Consider the following 26,245-nt stretch of genomic DNA (forward strand, 5'->3'; position numbering starts at 1 on the left):
TTTTCGCCACAGTGGAACTATTAGTTTTACAGTAAATTACCGGTGCTAGTATTTGGTTAAATATTGCTGCGTTGACTCAGCGCAGACACTGGTCTGTTACACCGAAAAGGTTAATTTTATTCGCATTATCAATGGTACTGGCAAATCTAGGTTATAAAAATGATTAATTGCTGTTAATTAACTCATCATAATAATGAGGAGAGGGGTTAGAAAATTCAGGATTTTCTGCTAAAGGTTAATTGGAAATATTATTATTTGAAGAACACGTGGAGGGCTAAGGTATTTTTTTGTCATGAGAGCAAATATATGCTGACGAGGAAATATTAATGACCTAGAATTTTGTGATTTCAGGTGGTGCGTACATTACCTAATATTCATATATTTGTTATTTATTGGTACTAAAAGAATGATTTTTAATGGCAAGATTGTAATTTTCCATCTGTACAATGAAACCCATTAGTGCGTGGCGGGTTATACACACATATACTGCGTGGCGGGTTTTACACACAAACATATGTTTTAAATTAATTCAAAGGTATATTTTTATCGTCTATACGAATATAAACACATATGTATCGGTCTATATCTGTGGATCTATATATGTCATTCTATCTATATCTATATTTTACATTATATATATATATATATATATATATATATATATATATATCACATGTATACATATACATATATACATATATACTATATATATATATATATATATATATATATATATATATATATATATATATATGTGTGTGTGTGTGTGTGTGTATGTATGTGTATGTGTGTGCGAGTGCGCGCTCGCGTGTAGCCTAGTACGAACGCCCGTGCTCGTAACCCTGGGTTGGTATTAAATAAATCCGAAGCTCAGTTGGAGTATTTCACAAAACTGTTGCGAATTTCGTGTTTTCATGCATTTGGATTTGTGTAACCTTATTTCGATGCTCGTATCTAATGCAGAAGTACAGGAACTGCCGAGCTACTCTGAGCTAGCCTCATGAGAGAGGGGAAACCGGGGGAGGGTGAAAGTTCCAGAGTCAGGCAGTAGCAGGAAAGAGATCTGCACTGGAATGAATTGTTGTATAAAGATTCACGCGAACAGTCAAGTCTTGAAGACTGATGCTGAAAATCCATTTTCGTAAGAGGATAAGAGACGAAGAGACGAAGACCTCAGTAGGCTAAAGACCACATAAAATCTTCACAAATTATAAAATAAACCCCGGTCACAAAAGACAAGGGATCTCACGCCGGGAATTTAGAAATCTCGTATCTTTCGTGGATGTATTGAAAAAGAAACAGAGCTAAGGTACAAGTACACAGAAAAATCGTATTTACGCTTAAAAAAATTTAAGTATATTTTAGTTTAACTAGACCACTGAGCTGATTAACAGCTCTCCTAGAGCTGGCCCGGAGGATTAGATATTTTTACGTGGGTAGGAACCGATTGGTTACCCAGTGGCGGGACCGACAGCTTACTGTGGGATGCGAACCACTTACATCGAGAAATTTATTTCTAATCACCAGAAACATATTCCTCTGGTTCCATGTTGGCAGAGCGGGAGTCGAACTCGCAACTACCGAATCGGTAGGCAAGTACGTAAACACTTCGTCCAACGAAGAACATCCACGCTTAAAAAGCAACAAAGGATTGTTTGTGCTTGTTAAATTACATGAAATATTTCGCTACGCCACGATATTCGCTCACTCACTCAGGATACAAATGCCACCTTGAAGAGTCTAAAGTACCACTATAGAAGAAGAATCTAAAGAACCACTATATAAGATTCTACCACTTGACTCCCAAAGCCTGTGACAAGTTTCAGCAATGATCAAGTGAGCTCATGAGCCAACGGTGTCTGCCAACCACTGGAGACCGTGACTGGTCACCTATCCAAGCACTGGCCAGACCCCACGTAACTCAAAAGTAACCTACAGTGAATACTGCTGCTTAAGATTACGAAATAAGAATACAGATCTGGACGCAGCAATCCCACCACGCTGAAGAGGCACACTCTCCATCATATTCCTCTTCGTACATATAAATAAAATGAATGAATAAGCTGAAAACAGCCGTAAATGAATAAGCTGAATGAATAAGACAATACGAAGACTGCCGTATTATCTCGGTTCCCTTTGGGTTGTTGTTCATTGGATGGATTATCTGTGCCACAATTTATGACGGCCGGGTAATAGGGCTTAAAACCTATATTCGACGGGCTGGGTCCACATAACCATTGCTCAAAGACTCCAGTCTATACCATAGCCCCTGTAGGATGCCCCGCCTCACCCTTTGGTTTGAGTTTCGTTTACTATTGCTTTCACGCCACCTTGTCTACTTATTTACTGTATCGATGTTTTTCGTCACTGAATACAAATAGGTTTTTCTACCATCTTGCTTTTTTCTGTGGCTTTAAGGCGTGATCCTTTATAATTTATGCAGATTACGAATAATCTGCATAAATTATAATGTTCAACGGATACGCTGAACTGGGCACCAGATTGATTGGCTTTGTGTCCAAGTGGCGCCACAACAGAAAGAAACTCCGCAAATGAATTACATTTCACCGATTTTCATTAAAATGGTCTCTAGATTTATCATAGATATCATAAAGAGCACAAAAACGGTCTTGGGAAAGGTAATCCTATAAAAAAACATAACTAAATCAACAATAAACAACGGTAAAATAAAAACAATCATAAATAAATCTACAATAAATGACGATAAAACAAACCTCTCGCAATAAAATTTTAAGTAGTCGAAGTCAGTGCCATTACGAAAATCGAACACAACACTTTTCTATTAGAGTGACAATATGTCAATGTTTTCCCTCTGAACCTTAATGAACTGACACTACTAATGTTATATCCTTTGATGAGGCCTAACGAATATTTATCATATATCAATAAAGTTGTGATAATCAATACAGTAGTTTCTTTATAATGATTGTGTGTGTGTGTGTGATAGAGAGAGAGAAGAAGAGAGAGATTTTTAAAGAGGCGAGGAGAGAAGAGAGAGAGAGAGAGGAAGAATTTTCTGTAAGTACGGGTATGAGTGTGTAAGTATGCAAGTAAATATGTATATGTTGTGTATGAGAGAGGAGAGAGAGAGAGAGAGAGAGAAGAGAGAAGGGAAGTAAGTACGGGTATTGAGTGTGTAAGATGCAAGTAAAGATTTTGTGTAGTACGGGGGGGTAATTGAGTGTGTAAGTATGCAAGTAAATATGTATATGTTGTGTATGAGAGAGAGAGAGAGAGAGAGAGAGAGAGAGAGAGAGAAAATCGCACACACTCACCTTTTTACCCAGAGATTTCGCTTCCCCCCGAACGAGCCATCGACCTACCTTTGGACTGTTGGCCTTGGGACTAGGACTCGAGTTGAGCGTATGGTGAATTTTGACATTGAGCAGAGCGTCCTCGTCGACGACGATTTCTTCTAAGGATGACACTCTGCTCTCCAGCTCCTCCACACCTCGCTTCAAGTCCGCTATTCGCGAATCCATTCTGGAGAAAGAAGTTAAAAGTTAATGGAGATGAGAAAGAAAGATGACTTAGAAAATATAATTATGATGAGGCGATTAATGCTCTATTTCGTCTTTGGTTGTTTGTCTCTGGTATTCGCAAATCCTTCCTGGGAAGAGAGAGAGAGAGAGAGAGAGAGAGAGAGAGAGAGAGAGAATCAAATATTAGTTTAAGAATTATATTGACGTTCTAACGAATGTACCCTACTCTCTGATTAGACTTTAGTCTGTGTATGATATTGGCACATCATTTCTGTGTGTGTGTGTGTGTGTGTGTGTGTGTGTGTGTGTTTGTGGTGTGTGAAGAGAGAAGAGAGAGGGAGGAGAGGGACTGAGAATGGGAGAGAGAAGAATGAATGAGCAAATGTTATAGTTCAGGAATTACTCTCTTGATCTAAGGAAGGTATACTACAGTACCCAATCTCCAGTTCGACTTTAGTTTGTTCTGATATTGGCAAATCCTATCTCGGAAGGAGAGAGAGAGAGAGAGAGAAAGAGAATGTCAACGTATTCAACTGAACTACAGGTGCCCTCTAAATTTATGGAAGAACGTTTTTTCCCGTTTTCTCCATCTTAGTCTTAGTCTTCTTATATTCTACACAACCTATTTCCATTTATTCATTCATCTTTTATTTTCCAGTTTACCAAAAAAGACTCTTTGTCAATGTCGCATTCACTTTTCGCTTACTCGGGGAGTAAGCCTTAAAACATCTTTGTTGTTGTTGTTGTTGTTGAGGGGTAGGAAAGCTTAAAAAAAGGTCTGAAAAAAAAAAAAAGTGTTTCGCGTTGAGTTAAAAGATACAGAAATTTTAGGATAGGATATTCACGATTTATTTATGAGAATGTAAATGTAAAATATAAATAACGTGTTTGTTAAACAGTACAGATCAATTGTTTCTTATACAATATAGCGTATTTATTTTCATTTTCGTTGGTGAAACAAAAATATTCGACCGTAGATTTTAGCACGTTTTAATTTACGTAAGTTAGGAATATTTCTACATAAGCCCAGCTGACACCAAAAAGTGTACCTTCAATTCTGCCACCAACATTAGCTACTTAGTTCAGTGTTCGATGCTAGAAAATTTCACATCACTCAACCATTACCTCAAAAAAAAGAAAGTCACTAATTACAAAACTGATTTCATAATTAGAAAAACTTTGACTCTTACTGGTGAAATTAAACAAAATTTTAGGTAATGTCAACACGTAAACAGAACAGTTATTTCTCACTTGTAGAAAGTAGTCAGCTGATCGTCCTTGTTACAATATATACTGTAATTAGGTCCATACAAGGTACTAGGCTAGTCATAACCGAATTGCGTGGTTTCCCATTTTCAACTGTCCTTGGGGACTTTTAAAGTTATATTTATTTAGGTAAGTTACATAATCCTTCCCCAGGATCATCTCTGCAGAGAATAGACTAGTTTCCCTTTGTTATATAACAGACAAACTATCCTAAAGCAACGTGAGTCGATGAGCTAAAAATAAAACTGTGAAAGTGAAATTGCGGTAAAGAGATATTTACATACACAACACGCAGTGGGAGAAAGCGAGAACCAGTCGTGTTAGAGCAGGACTTGCGACCACTAAGTACACCTGAAAGTTTAAGTCTGCTCAGAATCACACGCACCGCTCGCGAACTGACAGCAAGAGATAGAGGGAGAGTGTTACACCATGAACAGCATTTGAAAGTAAAATTCTACTCAGCATGTATTAAATGTGTATGACCATCTATCCTAAAAGTTGATAAAATTTGCATTTATTTTAATATTATGACTCTTCTCAGGGTCTGATCTTAAACTAGTAAATAATTCTAGTTTCAGACCTCCCCTTCACTTACTTAAGAGTAACAAAGACAACGTATCCTTTAGCATTTCATGCAAGGAGTTTTAAATTTGTTTATCAGTAGAAACTAATTACATTTAGAAGAAACTGTGTTTCTCCCCTCTCATCCATTCGTAATTTTCTTGAAAACGAAACAAGCTAACTTTAATAGCAACAGCAATCAATGAAACTAACCTTTATAGCAATCAAAATCTAAACCAGCTCCCGTCAACTGCTCTACGAGCTAGCTGACGTAGTTTTCCCAAAACATGCAGGGGTGCCTCTAAATTTGCTTTTCTCTCTCTCTCTCTCTCTCTCTCTCTCTCTCTCTCTCTCTCTCTCTCTCTCTCTCTCTCTCTCTCTCTCTGGTCAGTTAGGTCACTGTTTCGTCTGGTAGTGTTATCCCGATCTCTTATTATTGGACGTGTGATCTCACTCCAGATTATGAGATTAAGCGCCTGGCCCTAAGCCCAGAGTCAAGTGACGCTGGCCCCAAAAATCGATCCGTCTCAACAACACAGGTCGACGCTTCTTTATTTACATCGTCGACACAACGGTTCAATTCCGTCGCCAGCTCCCCCTCCTTTCGCTCTCATGCGGTTACGCAAGGACGCTTCAATTGGAAAGTTAACTTCTGAACTAACGTGTTGGTCTGCTTGCTCCCGACGTCAAGTACAAAAGCAGAATGATGAAAGCAATCAGAGTGGTTGGGTTAGGTTAAGCTCGCTTTTGTCATCACAGGCGTAAATTGGCAAGCAATGTTAAAAGGGTCTAAAAGGCTCTCTTGAACCGTCATAGGGGAAACTGTAAGAGCAGCATTAAACAGGAAAAAAATATCTACCAAAAATTACGCATATCAGATTAGAAATATTAAAATATTTAAATGAATACTTTTTTTTTAACTAAAAAAGTTTTGATTTGGTTATCTCCTCGCCCTATTCAACCGTAAGAAATTGAGGGCAAAAATGAATAAATCATGAATGAGTTTCATCCTCCCGTGCATATAAAAAAAAAAGAAGAGGAAGAAAAGACTATCCTAAATCTTGAGATTATAACGGGCAATTACGAAAAAGACTTTTAAGAAGACCGCGCTGGTAAAATATTAACTTCGTTAAATCAAAGAATACGAACAACCAAATTACATGCATCATCATGATATCCTGCAGATTACGAACAAAGTTTTAGCATTTACTAATTTGGCACCTTATTTGCATATCCTTAATATCAAGACACTTTTATATATACACAATTTCCCCGTTACACCGTCATGTCATACCAAAGCAAGAAATGTTGTAGATACAAAACAGAAAGGCATGAAAGCACACCGCTCTGCGCTTGTGGAGGAGTTGGCTACTGAGGCGACACTTGCTGGTATATAAATTAAAAATCCATTAACATTTAGGTTATTTTGCAGTACATAAACTACAGTAAATACTTCGGTGTGGAACATTTCACATTATATGGTTTCAGGAGTTGCAGATTATGAATTATTTCGTTTGGATATGCCATTAACTTTTCCAGGATTCCAGTAACGAAAATATCTCTGCTTTTCCAAAACCCGTAGTTCCCCTTGGCTTCTGAAGGAAGTTCAGTAGGAGGGCACCTCAGTCATACTAGACCCCAGTATTCGTTAGATTATGAGCCTTAGTCGGACTTGGCCCAGTGTTCCCAAGATTATTGACCTACGCGTGACATTCAGAAGCACCTGGAGAGGGGCCCCTCTGCTGTCAGACTTAGAAACCCAAGGCTGCCTCCGGTATCCCCTGTGGATAGCCTCTAATATTAAGTTAGATTACTCTAATAACAAAAAGGGCGCAAGACCCACATATAATTAAATCGATTCCTCGAAGTCATTGGATCCATTCTCTATCTCGCCCTAGGCAATTTGGGATCCCTTTGGCTCCGAGGATTTCTAGTTAGCGCTAACTTTAGCTTTAGTTTCTAAGTACTGGTGGAACATCTGGCAGAATGAATCCTGTGTCTTGGAGAACTCTGTGAAAAGGAGCAGAACTGCATTTTTTTTTTAATAATAATAAACAACTCTAGCCAGTTATCAGGAGCAATCATACAGGGGGATGTCGAAGGGTCTCTAAGGTACCAATTTCAACAGTAACTTCCTTTTTTTTTTCTAAGGATTCTCAGTTGCGCCTGAAGGACACAGCTCTACAGACTGCCTCTTACTGCGCTGAGAATCCAGGGACAAAGAACTGACTGACGGGTCCTCCACCTGGGCTTCTTGCAGAAGTCCCAGGGGGTGGGTTGGTGGGGGGGAGGGGGGTTGGCATAGAGGTTTGGAAAAGCTTTTATGAGCTTTTACTTTTATATGCTGTAGAGGTTTACATGCAGAGTTTTTTGTATTTGATTGGCAATAAACCCATATATGCCATATATGGTTTTATTACCAATCAAATGTATATTACCATAAAACAAATATTACCATATATTACCATACTATTATATGGGTAAGATATGTTTAAAAATCATTAGCAATTACGCACACTAACTTAGTAAGAACTTGTCTTTTTATAACCGTCTGGTTTTTTATATATATATATAGTTGAAAGTTACCATTTTTTAAAATGGCCATCATAGTTTCTCTGACTAAACCTAAGACGGTTCGAACGCTGATACAGCCTTTTGCGCTCTAGCTGCGCGTTTCAAAATGGGGCTAATTTTTGAAAAAATGCTCAAATGTCTTGTTAAATGGCCTCCAGTAAATAGTTTTTTTTTACTGAAAACATTAATACACTATCTCAAAAGGGTTATGTTACGAACGTGAAAAAGTCCATGAATTATAGCCCAATATATTTGAGAATTCAATGAATGCAGGTTGAGGCCAGAGAGAGAGAGAGAGAGAGAGAGAGAGAGAGAGAGAGAGAGAGAGAGCGCAAAAGCGTTTGATCAACAGAATCTGCGTTCGACAGCATCATAATGTGTCCATTCTCGTAGTGAACGCAACTTGGAAAATAAAAAAAGTTATTCCCGAATCAGAAAAACCTTTCCATAAATTCTCTCTGATTCTGACCATCGGACGCAAACAAATAATAAAAAAAAACTTAACCCGAAAAAGCAACGACACAGGATGAACAAAAAAAAAAGAATAACGGCGGAAAAGAAAAGAACGAGAGGCAAAAAAAAAAAAAAAAAAGTTACGAAAAATATGAGACGTGATTCCGTTCAGTTATGTGGCCATGTCTCTCCCCCCTCCCACCCACCAACAACACCCCTCCCCAACACCCACCCCAACCCCCGCCCCGCCTCCGACTTCCACAGAAACATTCCCCCCAAAACAAAACAGGAATATTTGCTATTTCCATCTCTCCTTCGACGTCGGACAAATAGGAAATGTTTAGCGTTGTTTCCTGCTTCGAGTTTTGGGGCGCCCCGCCCCCTCCCCCCAGGAATTATGACCTTGGGAGGTATATATTTCATATTTCGGTGTTTCGTCTTTTTGCTTGTTTGGTGGCTGGTTCTCCCTGTTTCTCTTTTCATTGTTTCTTTTCGTTTGTTTGATTTTTTTTGAACGTCTGTTTGAAAACGAAATATAAAGTGCACATAAATGTAAATATAAAATAGTGCACATAAATGTTATGTAAATATAAAATAAATACTGCACATAAATGTTATGTAAATATAAAATAAATACTGCACATAAATGTAGTGTATATATAAAATAAAGAGTGCACATAAATGTTGTGTAAATATAAATAAGTAGTGCACATAAATGATTTGTAAATATAAAATAGTGCACTTAAATGTAGTGGAAATATAAAATCAATAGTGCACATAAATGTTGTGTAAATATAAATAAATAGTCCACGTAAATCCTGTGTAAAAATAAATAGTGAACAAAAATGTAGTGTAAATATAAAATAAATAGTGCACATAAATGTTATGTAAATATAAAATACACATAAATGTAATGTAAATATGAAATAAATTGTACATAAATGTTGTGTACATATAAAATAAATACTGCACTTAAATAATGTGTAAATATAAAATAAAGTGCACATAAATATTGTGTAAATATAAAATATATACGGCACATAAATGTAGTGTAAATATATAATAAAGTGCACATAAATGTTGTGTAAATATAAAATAAATACTGCATATATATGAAGTGTAAATAAATATATCTTAAAAAACATAAAATCCTTTATAGATCACGTACCTAATCCCATATTAAAATATACGTACATGTTTCCCGGTCAAGTCACTCGGTCCAACATTACGAGTTCGCGCTCACACTAACCGAGTTTCACTTGTTATCGTTAAATCAGTTGTCAATTATACAGTATTTTGACAGAAATTTGAATACAATGCGAACACCGAAGATTTAAAGGGGTCTCCCCCCCCTCGAGCCGTATGCAGTACGTAACTCGTCAAAGTGACGTAAGCAAAGATAAATATGTCAAGAGAGTATATCAAGATAAATATATCAAGATAGTTTATGAAGACAAATATATCAGGATAGTATATCAAGATGAATATATCAAGATAGTGTATGAAGACAAATATCAAGATAGTATATCAAGATAGTATATGAAGACAAATATATCAAGATAGTATATGAAGACAAATATATCAAGATAGTATATCAAGATAGTATAACAAGATACCATATCAAGATAAATATATCAAGATAGCATATCAAGATAGTATATCAAGATAAATATATCAAGATGGTTATTTTTTTCCTATCTGGTGCCTTTGCACTCAAACAATGGTGTTCATAATATACAAGGAGATACTGACAGAAGAGATCATTTACTCGCGGTGGGTGGGCGGGGGATAAAGATAGATATATTAATTTAAGATAAATATATCAAGATAGTATTTTTTTCCTATCTGGTGCCTTTGGCATTTGAAAGAAATTACATAACATAAAAGGGGATAAGGACAGAAGAGATCATTTACTGGAAAGAAAATAAATGAATAAATTAATGCATAAAATTACAAATAAATTATTAAAATAAAAGGTACGTTTTTGAGTGTTCCACAGTCCATTGGTGTGAGGAATTAATGACCTCTCGACCTGAGAAGTTCGACAGCGTAGCACATGAACTGCATATAATCAATCGGTAAACTCCATAGTCAAGAATCATGACAACTCACTCGGCAAATGGAGCCATTGAAGAGATCAATACAACTGTAAACATTGCCCTGTTCTTCGGTGCAATCGAGTTTTCTGTACAGCGTTTAAAGCTGTATGTTTGTTTGTTTGTATGGTGTTTTTACGTTGCATGGGACCAGTGTTTATCTAGCAACGGGACCAACGGCTTTCCGTGACTTCCGAACCACGTCGAGAGTGAACTTCTATCACATGAAATACACATCTCTGACCCCTTAAAGGAATGCCCGAGAATTTAATGCAGTAAGAAACTTTCAACTACGGCCCAACAAACTTAGCCACGGTCCGGTGGTGTCCTGTGTTGTTTGGACCTATAGCGGTGCCAGAGGTATGATTATGGTTAACTATAAACTTAAATAAAATCATAACTACTGAGGCTAGAGGGCTGTAATTTGGCATATTTGATGATTAGAGGATGGATGCTCAACATACCAATTTGCAACCTTCTAGCCTCAGTACTTTTTAAGCTCTGAGGGCGGACGAACAGACAAAGCCGGCACAGCAGTTTTCCTTTACAGAAAACCAGTACAAGTGTGTGTGAGAGGCTTCCAGATCCTTTTTATCTTCAGTTAAATCAACAGTCGCTAATGTCTATTGGCATAATATCGCTGGAATGATGAATCATCAAACAGCTTCACCATTTTTCGTGATGAGTTTCGTAGAATTCGGTGGGGGTCGTCCGTAATTCTGCGCTTCAAAAGCTCTAGTAATCTGGCTTCAGATCTATTTTAAACCGATTTTCTGTGCGACCTTAGGAATATGTAAGGTCTCGCTTGATAGTCTTAAATCTTTTTACTTTGTATTATTATTTCGAAAGGTCTGCATTTTCTGTCTCCATTTTCAATTCCATTATTATGACTACTCAGAGGATGATAGACAATCACGTTAAAATATATATGCAAGATAAAATGACTTAGAAATTAAGTATTGCAGATGCTTCACAGTTTTACCATTATATTTTCGATCCTCTGTTTTTTAAAGGTCTGTTTTCCTTGCATTGCTGTTATCAAGATTACACATTCATCTGGAACGATCTTTGCAATGAGGGGCCCATGAGTTCTCAAGCAAAATTCAAAAGAAAAAAGGGTAAAGAAGAGAGAAATCATTGAAGAAAATACACATACGATAAAATTTCCACTGGATGTCAAGATTCCCATGGAGCGAATTTTACTCTTTCAGCGTCGTTCCCTTTCCGTCAATCCAATATATTTATTTAATGCAATCCTGTCAATCAACAAGTACACCCAGAATTGACAAGGCTATCTATCCGTACCCTTATAAATCTGCTACTGAAAACAGAATGGTTGTAATTTGCAGCTCTCGCTCTCTCTCTCTCTCTCCCTAGGCTTTCTGTCAGCATACACTTTCAGCATTTTATTTTCTGCCATTTCTACCTCTCTCTCTCTCTCTCTCTCTCTCTCTCTCTCTCTCTCTCTTGCACTCTCTTTTACATTTCATTTTCTGTCATTTCAAATCTCTCTCTCTCTCTCTCTCTCTCTCTCTCTCTCTCTCTCTCTCTCTCTCTCTCTCTCTCTCTCTCTCTCTCTCGATTTTCTATCTGCACACTCTTTCAGCATTTTATTTTCAGCCATTGCCAGTTCTCTCTCACATTGATAGAAACAACTTGCTGTTAAACAGCCAACACGGTTTCAGACAAAACAGATCCTGCCTATCAAACCTCTTGGAGTTTTTTTCATAACATGCTTAGTATTTACGATAGTAGTAGAGCAATAGATATACTCTACTTAGATTTCCAAAAGGCCTTTGACAAGGTTGTACACAAGAAACTAATGACAAAAGTTAGAGTTTTAGGAACTGTAGGAGAAATAGCAGACTGGATCGAAACTGGCTAACTTATAGAAAACAGAGTCGTAATAAATGGTGAAGAATCATAATGGGCAGATGTAAAAAGCGGAGTTCCTCAGGGTTCTGTCCTTGGCCCTCTCATGTTTTTGATTAACATTAATGACATTGATGTAGGATTAACTAGCAGGACAGCCAAATTTGCAGATGACACCAAACTAGGTGTAAATGCAGCAGACCCAGATGCAGTGGAAAGTTTAAGAAATAAGCTAATGAAAATAGGAGAGTGGTAAAAGAAATGGCAAATGTCTTTTAACTTGGTTAAGTGTAAAGTGTTACAAATAGGAACAAACAACCCTCATGACAGTTACATGCTGCTTGGGAATGACATAAATAGTTTAGAATAAGAGGAGGACTTTGGAGTCATTATCACCAAGGACTTAAAATCCACAAAACAGTGCATAAAAGCTGAAAAGAAGGCACAGAAACTAGTGGGATACATAAAGAGGCAGTTCAAATACAGAAACAAGGAAACGGTGCTGCAGCTCTACACATCAATAGTTAAACCTAATCTTGAATATGCAGTACAGTTTTGGTCATCAACACTAAAGAAAGATTAGAATGGGTACAAGCAAGAGCCACAAAGTTAATTCCATCCATCAGGCAAATAGGTTACCGAATACGACTCGAGAGCCTGAATATGTATGGCTTAGAAACACGATGATTGCGAGGACAACTAATAGAAACATTCAAAATACTGAAAGGCGTAACAAAAGTAGACAGTAACCTATTTACGTTAAACGAAAACCAGACAAGAAATAATGGATGGGAATTAAACTGCAGAGATACAACCCATCCCATCGTGGGAACTTCTCTACATACAAGATATGTGACAGATGGAATAAACTGCCACCAGAAGTTGTAAACAGCAACAGTGTGGAAGAGTTTCAAAGAAAGCTAGACAAAATCATTAGGACACTGTGAATGAACAGTGAAACCTGCTTCTAGAGATAACTGAGCACACGATGTCTCCTTGGATGGACTAGGAAGTCTTTAAGACATCCTATTACAATCCTTGTTAACTCCTTGTAACTGTAACTCTCTCTCTCTCTCTCTCTCTCAGAATTAAATACTACATACTGAAAATCACACCGAATACCTATTGCAAATTCTTCGTACGAATTCATGAGGATTCGCTTGCCTACCCACCCCCATCCCCTAACACCTGAGGAACCCTGGTTTATAGGACCTCTTTCTTAACTCTCCGTAGTACATCACTCTATAGCCCCGGGTAACCGAGACCAGGTCTTTCAGCCTCAAATGCCCTTCTTGGTTCTTCAAAATTCACACACAACACCATTCTCGAACGTACACTAACCTATTCGACTCTTGGCTAACCAGTAAAATGGGTTGTCTGGCAAAGTTAGACGATAAGTGCTGTGGCTTAGTTCTGGGAGCTTGTGACGACGTTCATGGGTGAATTTACTGGTATATAGGATAAATCATCTATAATTACTTGATACCTGATGGGTTTTGCACTGTTTGTCAATTTTTTCCAAATATAAACACAGTTTATCGGATAAATCATCGATATGTATTTGCTGTTTATTGGTTTTTCATTTTGCACAGTTTGTAACTTTTTTTTCAAATAACACTGTTCGTTGGATAAATCATCTATATTTATTTGCTCTTTATTGGTTTTCCACTTTGCTCTTTTACTTTTTTGTCACTTTTCCAAATAATAACACAGTTTGTTGGATAAATCATCTTTATTCTTTTTATATTTACGTATTAGTTGTTCACTTTAATCTGTCACTTTTCCGAGTAAAAATATATATTCTTTAAAGCATGCTTGGCAAGTTAATTGAATTTTGTGTTTATTCCATGTCTGTTCCGTTAATATTTGGAAATTTTGAATAATATAATAAAATAATAATAATTATTTTTGTTTTCATTATTACTACTATTAGTATTATTAAGTACACAGCCGTACACAGAACACTATCAATACAACGGTGGACGTTTTAAACTCAATAAAGTATTCGCTATTGCTTTATTTAAAAAAAAATAAATAAATAAATAAGTATTCGTTATCGAGTTATTTGGAGAATAACCATAAAATCAAAACATAGTCAAAACACTACATTATAGCACACTATCTACTGAGAGAGAGAGAGAGAGAGAGAGAGAGAGAGAGAGAGAGAGAGAGAGAGAGAGAGAGATGCGATAAACTACGTGCGAATTCATGGCGACAGTGAAAGCCCTACAGTTAACGAAATGAGACCCCAGAAAAAAACGGTGATGTTTTCCTAAACCACTTTTCCTTCATTCAGGCCCCAATTTAAGCTGGCCCGGGGCTCCGTGAACGAGGTAGTCCTGTCAACATATATATATATATATATATATATATATATATATATATATATATATATATATATATATATATATACACACATACAAACATATACTACTATATATATTATAGTATATATATATATATATATTTATATATATATATATATATATATATATATATATATATCATCACAGACATACAAACATATACTATATATTATATATGTAAATTAATATATATATATATATATATATATATATATATATATATATATATATATATATGCGAGATTCATTAACGAGATATATCGTTACAAGCAACTGCAACGCATTTAATTGCACATGAAGTAGCTTGTCACCATATGCTTATAAATATTATTATTATTATTATTATTTTTTTTTTTTTTTTTGCTTTATCACAGTCCTCCAATTCGACTGGGTGGTATTTTTTGTGTGGGGTTCCGGGTTGCATCCTGCCTCCTTAGGAGTCCCTCACTTTTCTTACTATGTGTGCCGTTTCTAGGATCACACTCTTCTGCATGAGTCCTGGAGCTACTTCAGCCTCTAGTTTTTCTAGATTCCTTTTCAGGGATCTTGGGATAGTGCCTAGTGCTCCTATGATTATGGGTACGATTTCCACTGGCATATCCCATATCCTTCTTATTTCTATTTTCAGATCTTGATACTTATCCATTTTTTTTTTCCCTCTCTTCTCTTCAAACTCTGGTGTCCCATGGTATTGCGACATCAATGAGTGATACTTTCTTCTTGACTTTGTCAATCAACGTCACGTCTGGTCTGTTTGCACGTATCACCCTATCCGTTCTGATACCATAGTCCCAGAGGATCTTTGCCTGATCGTTTTCTATCACTCCCTCAGGTTGGTGCTCGTACCACTTATTACTGCAAGGTAGCTGATGTTTCTTGCACAGGCTCCAGTGGAGGGCTTTTGCCACTGAATCATGCCTCTTTTTGTACTGGTTCTGTGCAAGTGCCGGGCATTCACTTGCTATGTGGTTTATGGTTTCATTTTTCGTATTGCACTTCCTACATATGGGAGAGATGTTATTTCCATCTATTGTTCTTTGAACATATCTGGTTCTTAGGGCCTGATCTTGTGCTGCTGTTATCATTCCTTCAGTTTCCTTCTTTAGCTCTCCCCTCTGTAGCCATTGCCAATTGTCATCGCTGGCTAGTTCTTTAGTCTGTCTCATGTATTGTCCGCGTGCATTGGCTTGTTGTGCCAGTCCTCTGTTCTGTCTGTCTTTCTTCTCCTGTCTCTGTATATTTCTGGGTCTTCGTCTACTTTTATTAGTCCTTCTTCCCATGCACTCTTTAGCCACTCGTCTTCACTGGTTTTCAGATATTGCCCCAGTGCTCTGTTTTCGATGTTGACGCAGTCTTCTATACTTAGTAGTCCTCTCCCTCCTTCCTTTCGTGTTATGTATAGTCTGTCCGTATTTGCTCTTGGGTGTAGTGCTTTGTGTATTGTCATATGTTTCCTGGTTTTCTGATCTATGCTGGCGGAGTTCTGCCTTCGTCCATTCCACTATTCCTGCGCTGTATCTGATTACTGGCACTGCCCTCCATGTGTTTTATGGCTTTTTATCATATTTCCGGCATTGAGTTTTGACTTGAGTATCGCCTTGAGCCTCTGCATATATTCTTTCCTGATCGTGTCCTTCATCTCTTGGTGTTTTATATCCCCTCCTTCCATTATTCCCAGGTATTTGTATCCTGTCTCATCTATGTGTTTGATGTTGCTCCCATCTGGTAGCTTTATCCCTTCAGTTCTCGTTACTTTGCCTTTTTGTATGTTGACTAAGGCGCATTTTTCTATTCCAAACTCCATCCTGATGTCCCCAGATACAATCCTTACAGTCTGGATTAGGGTATCTATTTCCTTGATGCTCTTACCATACAGCTTGATGTCGTCCATGAACATCAGATTGTTGATTTCTGTTGCTCTTTTCTTGAGTTGGTACCCGGCATCCATCTTCTGTAGTACTTTTGTCATGGGAATCATGGCTACTATGAAGAGTAGTGGGGACAGTGAGTCGCCCTGGAAGATCCCTCTCCTGATATTATTATTATTATTATTATTATTATTATTATTATTATTATTATTATTATTATTATTATTATTGAAAAAGAAACCCACAAAATCACTTTGTAACTTGTTTACTTCTAAGTATTTACATTTAGTTTTACTACACACTCGAGTACTTTCAGGCCCTATCTGTGGCCCATTTTCAAGAGATGTTTGGGATGTTAGCCTGGGTCAAGGCCCAGCAATCTTCTGGAACTTCTTCTCGTTTATGTGATGGCTGTTCTGATTTCCTTGAGAGTTGCCAATCCCCGCTTGTCGCTCTGATATCCTGAGCTGATGGTCAATAGGATTAATCCTTGAGGTAAGGGTGTGGTCACCAAAAGTCTGTTGGGCAGGAAACCTAATCTCCAGGTCAGCAGGGTCAATCTTAGCTTCTTTTAATATCAAAGCTCGGCTTATGGGATCTTCTGAGGTATAACCTTTGTTTCCTTCTATTACTTTAATCTCTCTGATGAGTGCACCTTCTACTACCCTCCTGTGACTAACTTTGTTGCTTTTGTATATAAGCCTACTGTTTTTGAAATCCATCGTATGGTCATTTTCCCAACAATGCCTAGCTATAGCACTCCCCTGAGAGTTAAGTTGTACTGCCCTTCTATGTTCTTGGATTCTTTTTTCAATCTTCAGAAGAAAACTGAAAGAAGTTTTTGTTTGGTTCATTATTATTATTATTATTATTATTATTATTATTATTATTATTATTATTATTATTATTATTATTATTATTTCGTCGAGTCGATGGTTGCGTTGCAGCATATCCTGCAGCCTTCTGGACCTCCTAAGCGGCGCTGTAACGTTGATGGGCGTTGCGCTACGCTGTGGGACGTCACGGCTACTTTGATTTCCATCGGCTGCAGGAGTACCTCGTTCGGGGGCGTTGTCTTCCATAGAGTTGTCATGATCGTTGGTGTCATTGTTGGTGGCAGGTCTTCTCATACTCGTAGGGAGGAGAAATTCTTCCTGCGTCGTATTCAGTGTAGGTTTTATTTGCTGGATGAGGAGCGCCTCCAACAGGCGCAACCGACGGGCATCAGGGGCCTTCCCGATGATTTTGGTGTTCTGTATGATGACATCCCTGGAGATGGCCTCCTGATGGTTGGTGCGGGCGTGATTCTTGATAGCCCCCTCTTGGGCATGTATACTGGTACACTACATGCGTCTGCTTCAGGGGTTCTCGTACCTGTGGAGAGGGGTTATTTTTCATAATAAGGTCGCGCGTCCCCCGATTCTGGTAATATATGATTAAGTCGATATTCTTGGTGTCGTCAGTCGGGGATACATTCTCAGAAATAATTTTCTTAATGGAGTCGTCCTCTTCACGGTAATGGGAACTCATGAAGGCTTTGTAGTACAGCTTGATATTATCCTGGGGGCGGGGGCTGCGGGCTCTCACTACCGTACCATTTCTCCAGGGCTGTGCGGACTTCCTTGCTGATTAATTTATTTGAGTACCCGTTATTCACAAGTACTTGGGAGGCGCGGTCGAGTTCCTGGTGAGTGTCCTGCCAGGTCGAGCAGTGGGAGAGGGCCCTCCTGACGAAGGCCCTGACGGTGGTGCTTTTGAATCTGGCGGGGCACTTGCGGTCTCCGTTGAGGCAAAGTCCTAAATTGGTTTTCTTTGTGTAGACTGAAGTACGGAGACCGTCTTCCGTCTTGCTTACAAGGACGTCGAGGAAGGGGAGCCGATCATCGAAGCTGTGTTCGACTGTGTAATTCAGCACACTACACTGCTGAAATGCATGACGGATGGCTTCTACCTCACCCTCGGCGTCGACTTGCACAAAGATGTCGTCAATATAACGTCCATATCTGCGGGGTTGCTGCATCCTGGCGAAGACCCGTTCCTCCACAGTGCTCATATAAAATTTAGCGAAGAGGACCCCAAGTGGGGAGCCCATCGCCACGCCATCATTTTTGTTCAGATGTTGAACCCTATTCATATGGAACAAGCACACCAAAGGGGCCACTGACTCGAAATTCAAGCTTGCAAAGAATTTTATGGCGTTCATTAGAAAGAAGTGACAGAAGGTAAAGGAAAATAGAAAAAAAATATAGATCACTTATTAAAAAATAAAAATAAAATGAACAAATTAATAAATAAACAGATGAAAATGTAGGTCAGTTATTAAAACGCAAGTATTACATCAGGTTAGTAATACATCGCATCTCCTCTTCAACTTCTGAAGGTTCCAGTTCCTTTTACTTTGCTTTCAGTTGCTCTGGTCTTCCTGAAGTCTGCTGGCTCTGTTAACTCTGCCTCTCTCCACAATCACCTCTTGATTTTGAGAATAAAAATCCTTCAGGCCTGCCTGAGAGTGTCTGGGAATTACTACACTGCGGTCTGGTTGAAACTGCTTTAGAACTAATAAAATTCATATAGCCCCGCACATTCATCATATATATATATATATATATATATATATATATATCTATATATATATATACTATATATAAATGAAGACAAAAAATGACCATAAAACACTATTTTGAAAGTTGCAACCACATATTTCGAGCACTTCCTTCTATGGCCCCGTTCACGGCAAAATATAATAATAATAACAATAATAAAAAATATATATATGTATATCTATATATATGTATATATATATATATATATATATTATATAATATATATATTAATATATTCATGTATCTTTGCACAGGAATACATGTTTCTGACGTATCATCTTCACGAGTCGTTAACCTTAGAGTCACCAGCATTCACTTCGAATCAAGATTACACAGCAAATCATACATTGGAGGTAAAATACTAAAATTTCCTTTCCCTATATATATATATATATCATATATATATAGACACACATAATATATATATATATATATATATATATATATATATATATCACACATAAGGATTAGAGTTGCTACCTCAGCAGATGGCAAACTTCTCGCAACCGCTAACATAATCTCGTATGTTTTCCCCGTAATCCTACTTAGGCCTAATGCCTTAGAGGCTTCTCTCTTTCCTTTGGAAGCTAAATATATACCTTGATTGCGAAGGCCGGGAGCACACAGATATCAGAGGCTGTTAGTTTTGTTGATGCAGTCGTTTATTTGATGTGGCTTTATGCCGGCATGATAATCTGCTCCTTTTTGACCGGCCGGTATACATTATTTTCCAATCTGATCTTTGTAGGCAAGTCTAATGAATGAAGACCCAGAGAAACGTCCTAGAGAGAGAGAGAGAGAGAGAAGAGAGAGAGAGAGAGAGAGAGAACAATGTAATGGTGCAGAAATCCTAGCGCCAGGAGAAAGGAAGATCTAGCGAGGAGGTTTCACCCATTTGCGGTTGGGATTACCTCCTCGTCCGGGCCATCCCATCCGGTGTAAAACTGATCTAACCGTATTTTACTCGTTACTCTCTCTCTCTCTCCAGAACAAGGTGCAACTCAAAACTACTAGCTAGCAACCACATCCATTCACTGCTTTGACTAGCAACCAGGGTCATCCATAGCAACCAGGTACATCAATTCACCGTTTAAGTCTAAAGAGGATCAATGGACATCTCAGGAAACGGGCTTAAAACACCTGTCATCCTCTCTCGGGAATCGAGTTTGAACCAGAGAGAGAGAGAGAGAGGTAACAGTCGTATCTGCAAATGGCATTCCATTAATTGCGTTCAAATTCAAATGAAAGTACACACATGCACACACGCAAACGATTTCGAACTAAGCTGTCGGGCTAGCATCCCCATCCTCCCAAGAATTATCATCAACAGCAGCAGACGCTAGACGAATGAAGTCAATGGCAATGGGTTACAATGAGGCCACAGGAGACAAGGGAGTGTGAGAGCAGAAAGTAAATGACTCGAAACCGCAGACGGAGAAAATTTCAGTGTAAACGCGACGTTCAGACCCTGAGGATATAACCCCCACACCCCCCCCCCGGCCATCCCCCACACCCTAATCCTCCAGGGTACAAATCTGTCCCTGAGGGAGATTAGGGAGCCGGGAATTAGGGAGGAGAAAAGAGGAAGCGGGTCTTAGTCCCTCCTTACTGGGAATTAATAGGGATTAATGGCTGCCCAGTGTCTGTATCGGTTGAGAGGCAACATCCACATCCATTTTTTTCTTGGCAAAGATTTTAAGTTTTTTTTTTCCGTTTTGCGACGTTTTTGCCCACATGAGGATTTCGAAGTCGTTCGGTTTTTTTTTTAATTATAATTTTAATTTAACCTTATTTATAAAATTTGAATTCCTTCATTTCAAATAGAATTCGTTGGAGAATTATGTCTTCAATGTTCCCAAAATCCAGAACTTACACTTGACAAAATAATGGAAGGGAAACCATACTTTTCAGATACACGTAAAACCCTTGATATGAGAGAGAGAGAGAGAGAGAGAGAGAGAGAGAGAGAGAGACATGGACGCAAGTGCGTTTTGAGATCGCGCCAAATTGGCTAAAACACCAAAACATACTTAATGACGCAAGAAACCCGAGGATTTAACGGAGTGAGAGAGAGAAAAGGAGCGGAACGATGTGGGTACTACTGCTAATGCTGCTAATAATAATAAAAGTTAGAGACAATAATAATAACAACAGCAATAATGATAAGAGGAGACAGAAAAACCAACAGCAGACAGTCACAAGTGGCAAGGTGGCGTTTGACACCAATCATCAGGTACTGTTTTCTCATTATATAGGTATCTATCATCCCCCAGAATTGTAAACAGACAATGTCACCCGAAGGGTATTATTGTTAATCCTTCTACTCTTCGTTCAACTTTTACCTAAGCTTACACGGAAGACATCTGTGGCCAAATGGCTTTCAAAAGGAGGGAACACGTGGAGTGTTGATGGCCTTGTCTTCTCGGTGTAAGCAGCCAGCGGAGGAAACTTTCAACTGAGAGAAAAATTATATTTTCCCCAAGTGAACCCGTTTCCGCCTTTCTGTACAAAGTTCGGGTAACTTTTATGAGACAAGATTGAAACGGTCCATGTTTGTAACCAATCAAATATATTATGTTATAACTTCACTTTAGACCCAGAAGGAAAAATTGGCAGCACACTTCCCTTTCAATTGGAAGACACTGGTTCGATAACGATGTGAGTCAGATATTCATTTCTGATCCACACGCGATTGTGCTTAGGTAATATCTACCATACATCCATACATACATACACACACACACACACACACACACACATATATATATATATATATATATATATATATATATATATATATATATATACGTATCTCATATAAACTAGTACGGTTAATATGCTGGGCTTGACAATGTGCGACTTAATTACAAAACTAGTCTACACGACTACTTAGATCAGAACTCCTTTGCAGATGCAAGAAAAGTAAAATTTTCCATACTGGTACTTCTATGTACATCACGGTCCTGTTTTATTAATAAGTTTTCAAAAGTTTTCAGAACTCTGGATCAGATGATTTGCAAACAAACCTTTGTACACCAGATGCCTTGCCAAGGCTGACTCACCGGATGTTGTAGAAAATGTCAATTTTCGTGTAACCTTTCCTTCACAAAATTCCCCATCAGTTTACTCACTGCCATCCATCCACACGCACCACGTAAATTTCACACCAAAATTGAAACGAATTTAGGAATTAAACGAGACGGCGATAATCATAAAAACTACCGAAAATGCTGGAAGTTTTTGTATTACTGACTGTCTGTCAGACTTCAATGATTTATGAAATTTAAGCGATTAACCAGAACCCTGGGGTTACTTCCGGCCACTCGGCGAAAAGAGGATGTTGGTGAGGTTGGACAGCGAGACAAAGAGACCCAAAAAATAAGGTAAACCAAGGAAAAAATCCACAACTGCATCAAGTTGTAACAATCGGAGATGTTTCACAGCAAAACTGAGGAAAGGATGCAGGCACGGAGGTAAAGTAAAAGGCTAAAAAAAAAAAAAAAAAAAAAAAAAAAGGCAGCCAGCGGCCGCTGCAAGCACACTTTAGTAATGCCTACAGTGCACCGCATGAGGTCCGCTGACGGCATTATCCCCCCTCTAAGGATTGCGGGTCAGACTGCTATGTACTGCATTTTTTGTTAGCCATGTCAGTGGCCCCCCGGAAAGGCTTCTCTAGATTCAACACACTATACTGTAAACTGGCCCGTACTGCAACTGTTGGGATGAACGTTTAAACTCTCTCTCTCTCTCTCTCTCTCGTTAACAACAGAACGACTGAGATGTTAGGGGTATGCTTCCTTGCCTCATACTGTCAGAAATAATTACACTTTTAAAAAATGTTTTAAAAATATAGTAAGAATGTGAGCCAGAATACAAAATAGGCCAACAAATAAACGAAGCTGCCATCTAACTGATACGACAAAATATGTCAAACGCCTCCAAGGGAAATGCATGTAAAAAATAAATGAATAAATAAATAAATCAAAATAAAAACTGTCATATTTCACAATGAGATGCTCAATAAATAACTATTTACGTTACTCCCATACAGATATGCCTGATTAAAAATCACACCTACCACACAATTTTTTTTTTCTCAGGAGTTTGGCCCCAGAATGCTGTAGCCTTCAAGTTTTCTGCAATTCTTTTGGAATGAGGTTGCTAGGCTATGCTCTCTCACCTTGATTATCACCACTAAAGTCATATAACCACCAGGTGCAAATTTCATACCTTAGGTCAACTGATGCGCAGTGGGGTTTTAACAGAACGTGCCCATTCACACCTCTCCTCGCCCAGAATTCGAACCTGCAGCCAGCAACATGATGATAGATTTATATATATATATATATATATATATATATATATATATATATATATATATATATATATATATATATATGAAATTCTATTAGCCACAATTCCCTCTTAACTTATCAAATTCTTTGATTTTTTTTTTTTTTTTGGATATGCCTGTCATTGCAAAGCCTTGAGCTCCAACTTCAAAGAAATTTGAAGAAATCATGATGTCCGGTAGCGGGAAACGAACCCGCTGTAGTTCCCGTGGAGTCTACTGTGTATAAGTGCATGTGTATGAGCGTGTGTATGTATGTGTGTGTGTGTGTAGAGAATGCAACTCTAAAACACCCATAATGCACACAATAAAATAAAATTCCGGAAGTAAATCTATGTAGAGAGAGAGAGAGAGAGAGAGAGAGAGAGCGCTCTGAGGAGGCTACTCAGCCGCTCAGACGACAAACGTTCCCAATCCCAGATCAGCTCTATATATATTGTCTACGTACAGAGACGCACGAACGAACTCACGCACGCATCCGCTCACGTGCTGACTTTTTTTTTTTTTTTTTTACTGTAGTCATTGCTGCAGTGGGGGTGTTGACCGTAACTGTATCCAGTAACTCTCTTACGGAGAAAAGTGTCGCTGGATCAAGTGATTATGAAAAGCATCAGTGAATAACAACAGGTGCACTTGGTAAAAAACGAAGATCGTGTCCTCCGTCTTATATGCGTCTGAGAATGTATTCATACATATCTCAATGTATATTCATTATGGCTTTCTAACTGTTTTCACTTGCGTGAATCTCTCTCTCTCTCTCTCCCACACACACAAACGCACATAAATGCACAGTAATTCCAAGCGTGCATATTAAAATATATTCAGATATAAACATATATTTATAGGAGTGACTCTTTCTGTGTGCGTGTGTGTGTTGCTGCATATTTAAGTGCTCTATATTTACCGCTCCCATACCATCAGTTAAGAAAAAAAAAAGTATTTTCGTCTGCATTGTTGAGACACTATAAGTGTAGAGAGATTTACGCAAAGTCTGATTTATGCACAAATTCTGATTAACAAAAAAATCTTTCTGCAAGAATAGAACACAGAGTTCGCCAATCTTTCCCTTTCACTTCTTTCTAGGGTAGTAATATCTCACTAGAGTCAAAATTCACACATTTATCTTCTCTTCTGTAAAAGCAAAAGTCTCATTCTGAAAGAACACGCTCCTTCCTTTCCATTTTCCTATCTTACTGGGAAAGCTATCCATTACTTCCCCTCTTACAGCAACAATCTCGTTTTGAAAGAAATAAGTCAAAATAGCCAGTACAACTCTCTGACTTCAAGGAGCTAGCTACTAATTCACAGACAAAACCCTTTCTGACAAATAAAAAAAAATAAAAATAAAATAAGAATAAAAATACTCACTATCCTCTGTCAAAAAAAAAAAAAGAAAAGAATATAAAGTGTCACTAAGAAAAAGGAGTGTAAAACTAATCTTTCCCTGAGCGTTCAGACAGTTTCATCTGTTGCATAGCACACGAGCAGGACCGAGGCGAGACCAGTGTTAGTTGAGGTTAAAAGAGAATGTATGGCTCACGCCGTCGACTGAAGCAATATCATCCTCAATGAATGAATCATTAACAATCAAAGGGTAATGTTGCATCCAACATGTTCGGTAAATGTTGCACGAAACATTGCTGGTGATAGCGTTCAATAATTTCTTAAGAACGCAACACACGTCTCTCCTTCAATACATTTCAGTTCCTGTGCACGATGCTTCTCACGCATTACGTTTTTTTCTTCCTGTCATTCTGAGGATTTCCTTTACCGGGGCACGGGCGAGAAAGAGAAACAAAGGAATAAAAGCGAAAATATAAACGAAGAGGCAGAAAACACTTCCGCCTCCACTGGCTGACGCATGCGTTGTGCGAGCGGAAACACTCGCTTCTACAGTGTTGAGATCAAACAAGCATCTGATTTATTTTTGCTTCCTCACAAAACAAAACTCACTGTAGCGAGAAAAAACTCTTACCTGTTACTTCTCAAACGTTAGGAAACCCGAATGTCACCAGAAAGTCACATAAAAAAATGACACTTCACTTTTTCAAATAAAAAAAAAATTAAATACTTTTTCTGCGGTCGACGGAACCTCGCGCTAATTTTGGAGTAATGTTTCTCCGTTTAGAAAAAAATAATGATAGTCTAGTTTTCAAAGCTGTTCACCATTAAAATCGAGTTCGAATTGTGATTCACTGTCGGTTAATTATCTCGACTGATCGTCTAAAACTCCACATCTGTACGTTTTCCAAAGTCAGTCGTTGGGATGGCAGTCATCACGACTCACTACGGCTTTTCTTTAACGAGATAAAAGATTGACTTCCGAACGTGACACGTCAGACGCGTGGTGTGTGTGTACGCCGAGTGGGTGAGAGAGTGAGAGTGAGGAAAGAGAGAGAGGAAACACACACACATGCAGGACGCCAGCTAACACCGCCTCGATAGCAACTATTTTTGAATGTGTTCGTCAACTCTAAAAGTCTCCATCGCCGGGTCCTCCTCCCCAAACCCCTCTAACACCCCCGGCGGGAAGTTTTCTTTGAGTCATGCCGAGACGAATCCCGTTTTCTTCACTCGGCGCGAATACCTCTCGTTTTCTTTGGCACTCCCAGGAGGAACATTCTTGTCAAAATTAGCGGTTTAATTCCTTAAGTATATTAAAACATTCTAGAGTGGAATGCTAACAACAACTGAGTCTGCGAATGTTTCGTTTGTCGATATGAATGAACGAG

At 38.3% G+C, this 26,245-nt stretch overlaps 1 protein-coding gene across 1 annotated transcript in view; it reads right to left on the reverse strand.

Moving 5' to 3' along the window:
- Positions 1–25,962, reverse strand: part of LOC135200334 (large ribosomal subunit protein eL22-like) — a 182,782-nt gene extending 156,820 nt beyond the window's left edge. Inside the window, exons 1-2 of the mRNA XM_064228903.1 lie at positions 25,489–25,962; positions 3,345–3,504 (exon numbers count right to left, since the gene is read on the reverse strand). Of these exons, the coding sequence (XP_064084973.1) occupies positions 3,345–3,503 (159 nt within the window). The 5' untranslated portion in view covers position 3,504; positions 25,489–25,962. The remainder of the gene's footprint in view (positions 1–3,344; positions 3,505–25,488) is intronic.
- Positions 25,963–26,245: the final 283 nt, after the last annotated feature.

Source organism: Macrobrachium nipponense, chromosome 26, assembly GCF_015104395.2.
Source record: "Macrobrachium nipponense isolate FS-2020 chromosome 26, ASM1510439v2, whole genome shotgun sequence".
Classification (NCBI taxonomy): Eukaryota; Metazoa; Arthropoda; class Malacostraca; order Decapoda; family Palaemonidae; genus Macrobrachium; species Macrobrachium nipponense.